The sequence below is a fragment of the Procambarus clarkii genome, chromosome 2 (assembly GCF_040958095.1).
Source record: "Procambarus clarkii isolate CNS0578487 chromosome 2, FALCON_Pclarkii_2.0, whole genome shotgun sequence".
NCBI classification, from domain to species: Eukaryota; Metazoa; Arthropoda; class Malacostraca; order Decapoda; family Cambaridae; genus Procambarus; species Procambarus clarkii.
The window spans coordinates 61284400-61289008 of record NC_091151.1 but is presented as its reverse complement, the minus strand read 5'-3'; the positions used below and the strand labels follow the sequence as shown (position 1 = coordinate 61289008).

At 42.3% G+C, this 4609-nt stretch overlaps 1 protein-coding gene across 1 annotated transcript; it reads left to right on the top strand.

Moving 5' to 3' along the window:
* Positions 1–3327: 3327 nt before the first annotated feature.
* On the top strand, positions 3328–3684 carry LOC138366820 (octapeptide-repeat protein T2-like). Its single transcript, XM_069328107.1, has one exon. It carries the CDS (start codon positions 3328–3330, stop codon positions 3682–3684), a length of 357 nt encoding a protein of 118 aa, XP_069184208.1.
* The last annotated feature ends 925 nt before the right edge of the window (positions 3685–4609 follow it).

Genomic DNA, 4609 nt, shown 5'->3' with positions numbered 1-4609 from the left:
TCCAATAAAAAAAAAATGACCTCATACATAATGAAATGGGTAGCTTTATCATTTCATAAGAAAAAAAATAGAGAAAATATATTAATTCAGGAAAACTTGGCTTATTAGGCAAATAAGGCCTCGAATAGTAGGCTGAGAAGTGCGTTCTGGCTACTAGGTACGACATATATATATATATATATATATGTCGTACCTAGTAGCCAGAACTCACTTTTTGGCCTACTATTCAAGGCCCGATTTGCCTAATAAGCCAAGTTTTCCTGAATTAATATATTTTCTCTAAGTTTTTTCTTATGAAATGATAAAGCTACCCATTTCATTATGTATGAGGTCAATTGTTTTTATTGGAGTTAAAATTAACGTAGATATATGACCGAACCTAACCAACTCTACCTAACCTAACCTAACCTATCTTTATAGGTTAGGTTAGGTTAGGTAGCCGGAAAAGTTAGGTTAGGTTAGGTTAGGTAGGTTAGGTAGTCGAAAAAGCATTAATTCATGAAAACTTGGCTTATTAGGCAAATCGGGCCTTGCATAGTAGGCTGAGAAGTGCGTTCTGGCTACTAGGTACGACATATATATATATATAAATATATATATATATATATATATTTCTCAGCCTACTATGCAAGGCCTGATTTGCCTAATAAGCCTAGTTTTCATGAATTAATGTTTTTTCGACAACCTAACCTACCTAACCTAACCTAACCTAACGTTTTCGGCTACCTAACCTAACCTAACCTATAAAGATAGGTTAGGTTAGGTTAGGTAGGGTTGGTTAGGTTCGGTCATATATCTACGTTAATTTTAACTCCAATAAAAAAAATTGACCTCATACATAATGAAATGGGTAGCTTTATCATTTCATAAGAAAAAAATTAGAGAAAATATATTAATTCAGTAAAACTTGGCTTATTAGGCAAATCGGGCCTCGCATAGTAGGCTGAGAAGTGAGTTCTGGCTACTAGGTACGACATATATATATATATATATATATATATATATATATATATATATATATATATATATATATATATATATTTATATATATATATATATATATATATATATATATATATATATATATATATATATATATATATATATATATATATATACAAAAATCAGAGGATACAACTGACGATTTACTATAAAACCAGAAAAACGGCCAGCCTACTCATGAGAAACTCTCCAGACACAAAACAGAACGCTTTAAAAGAGACTAACGTCGTCTATGCCTTCAAATACCCACTTGGGGACTGTAAGCTCCAAAAAACCCAGTATATAGGCAAGACAACAACATCTCTTTCTAGGCGTTTAACGATGCATAAGCAACAGGGCTCCATTAAGGAACATATAATCTCTTCCCATAACCAAACCATCGCCAGAGAAATCCTAGTAAACAACACAGAAATCATCGATAGATACAGCGATAGCAGGCGGCTTGACGTTTGCGAGGCACTACACATCAAGAAGTCAACACCAGCAATCAACAGCCAATTATTGCACAACTATATTCTACCCACCTCAAGACTCCGCTCCAATATAGAAGCATCAAGAAATATGGACCAATAGGCTTTCTACAAACACTTCTATTCAATACCCATTGTTTCTGTTCTGTCTTGTGTTGATACTTTTAATACCCTATTAATATCCCCTTTTGTTCTGTCTTGTGTTAATGCCACATCACCCTTCCCACCTCACTCAAATGTAGATATAAAATCAGAGAAACGCAAGTTCTAATCAGTTGTGTATTTGTGAAGTCTTTGAAAATGTAATAAGTTTTACGAAATGCGCCCGTGTCGCGTCAGACTAGAAATAAAAATGAATTTTGGAGAAGTGATTTTTGATTTACCTCCAACAGTGAAGCGTAATGTACGAAAGATTGAGAAAATTCGTGTTAGAATTATTAATCTTACTTTTTCGGTCATATTTAATAATATATATATATATATATATATATATATATATATATATATATATATATATATATATATATATATATATATATATATATATATATATATATATATATATATATAATGATTTCGAATAATCATTATACAAAACAAAAAGTTCCAAGTAGCACAGGCTATGGTGAGCCCGTAGTGGACTTACCTGGCACAGGAGCGGGGCTGTAACTTGGTGTGTGTGAGAGGGTGTGAGACCCCCCTTTTAAATCTGCCCAGCTGACGGAGTTGCTGGAGGTCGTGAGAGAAGAGTTGCCGAAATCTCCAGATTGTTTATTCTTTATATCCATTCCTGTATCATTATTACTAGTATATTTGATCATGTAGCTTATGTTAGTATATATCACATATTTTTACCATTGTGTTTATGTGCACCTCCAAGTTATCTCTATGAGCATACACAAGGGATATTATAGTCTCACCTAGAGAACAGTAAGTTTTAATATTGAAGTTTCATAGTGGCTGGTGAGTGGTAGAGCAACATAGACATTTATGAGAGCGTACCCTACGATGGCGGTCCTGTGTCAATGCTGTAGGAGTAGCAACACTTTGGCAACAAGCAACATAGTGTATACCCACTGAACTACATTGCTGGGGTGCGGAGATATCAACCCAGCTGGCGACGTTGTTAAGATAGAGAGATGCAGGTGGGAAAGGAATTCCTCCAACTTTTTGTTTGGCAGGCAAGACTCAGGGGAAGTGTTGTTAAAGGTAAGCCTGAGACTTCCTTCACTCCTCCGAGGGTCTAGGCTGGAATTGCTAATAGCAGTTTCCCCGTGGTTGACTGAAGAGCCACAGGGTGAATCAGTGACCACTTCGTGGTCGGAAAGCAGATCTGCGGTGGTGGGCATCACGTGTCCTCTCCTGTGGGACCAGGTGACTCTGGTGAGTCACGTGAGACAGAGAGACTGAGTACTCTGTCTCCTGAGCCCCTAGCAGCCCCCTTGCTGGCGGAGCTCCAGCCCACCCCTCGTAACAAGAATTGGCGACCTTGCCAAGATACGTTCGTCCAGGTAAAGTGTTGCCAGGGTACGTTCGTTAGCCTACAGTGTTGCCCAGCTTTCAGGACAGTGTTGCCAAAATTTGTGGACAGTGTTGCCAGGGTACCAATACAGTGTTACCAGTGTCGTGATCAGTGTTGCCTGTGAATTCAGTGATAGTGTTACCCATCCAGCTAAAGGGCTGAAACGGTGAAATTAGTGGGTGCTGTTGTGTATGCTCGATAACATAGAGATGGAGGAAGATAAAGTAAAGAAGTTTATTGCGACGAGGGATGAGAAAATTTTGGAGCAGTATACCAAAGCTCAGCTCCAACAAGTGGCAAACCACTAAGGTAGCGGAGCGTAGGATAGAGATCATGGCACAGCTCACAGCTCGAGAGAAGACACGAGAGGAGCCATCCCAGGGAGGGTCGTCCCAAGGCGAGCCGTCCCAAGCTCCTACCAATGTGGCCAGAACTCACAGTGAACGTGAAAGCAGAGGGGGATCCAAAAGTAGCAGGAAGGGCATGCAGCTGGAGATAATGCGAATGCAATTAGAGGCCAAACTGCGTCGAGAGGAGAGAGAAGCACAGCTGCAACGCGAGGAGAGAGAGGTGCAGTTGCGGCGTAAAGAGCGTGAGAGAGAGGCGCAGCTGAAACGAGAAGAAAGAGAGGTGCAGCTGAAACGAGAAGAAAGAGAGGTGCAGCTGAAACGAGAAGAGAGGCGCGGCTGAAACGAGATGACAGGGAAGCCCAGCTACAAATGTGGCGAGCCGAGATAGAGGCGAGCAGGGAGGTCGAGCTGAGGGCTAGTCTCGATACCTGCACGTCAGGACGACCTCAAGGCCCGGGAGCGCGATCTACCCACCTTTGATCCTCTGGAGGCCGAGGCTTTCTTCCGCCATTTTGAGAGGATAGCAACATTGAAGGAATGGCCAGAGGAGGATTGGGCTGTGTTAGTGCAGAGTAGATTGACTGGTGAGGCCAGAGAAGTTTATAACATGTTGGACATCGAGGAGTGCGCCATATACAACACAATCAGGAGCGCGGTTGTCCTCTCATATAGACTAACCCCGGAGGTCTACATGAAACGCTTCCGTGATTGCACAAGGGCATCGGGAAGGTCATATGCTGAAACTGCTCGGGACATGAAACGCAGGTTTCTATGATGTCTGAAGGCCAAAGAGGTAGAGACGATGGTGGAGCTGAAGCAGTTGATAGTGACGGAAAAATTCATGTTGAAGCTCCATCTGGAACTCAAGGTCAGAGTGAAGAAGGCAGGAATAAAGGACCTTAAAGCTGCAGTGGACCGAGCTGACATGCAGGAGGAGGCACTGCACCTCAGAATGGAAGGACTGCCCAGACAATCGCCATTGGGATACCTTTAGGTCTAGAGGGTACTTTAAGAGTTCAGGAGGAGCGTGGACTCTCCCAAGAGTAGTTTGCCCAGTGAAGTAAACCGGTTCAAGAGCTCAAGGGGCGCGGGGAGGAAGCCCCAAGCTGTGAGCCGTGGACCGAACTCGGGAGCCGGAGGTGCTGCCCGGGAACCGACGATGTGAAGTCCAAGGAGGACCCAGGGAACATCTTCCGTGGGTGCTACCAGGGTGAATGGTACAGGGTCGCCCAGGAGAGGTGGCCGGTGTTACAACTGTGGGGGGG

Coding starts and splice junctions, on each gene's coding strand:
- LOC138366820 (XM_069328107.1), top strand. CDS start 3,328: ATGGCACAGCTCACAGCTCGAGAGAAGACACGAGAGGAGCCATCCCAG.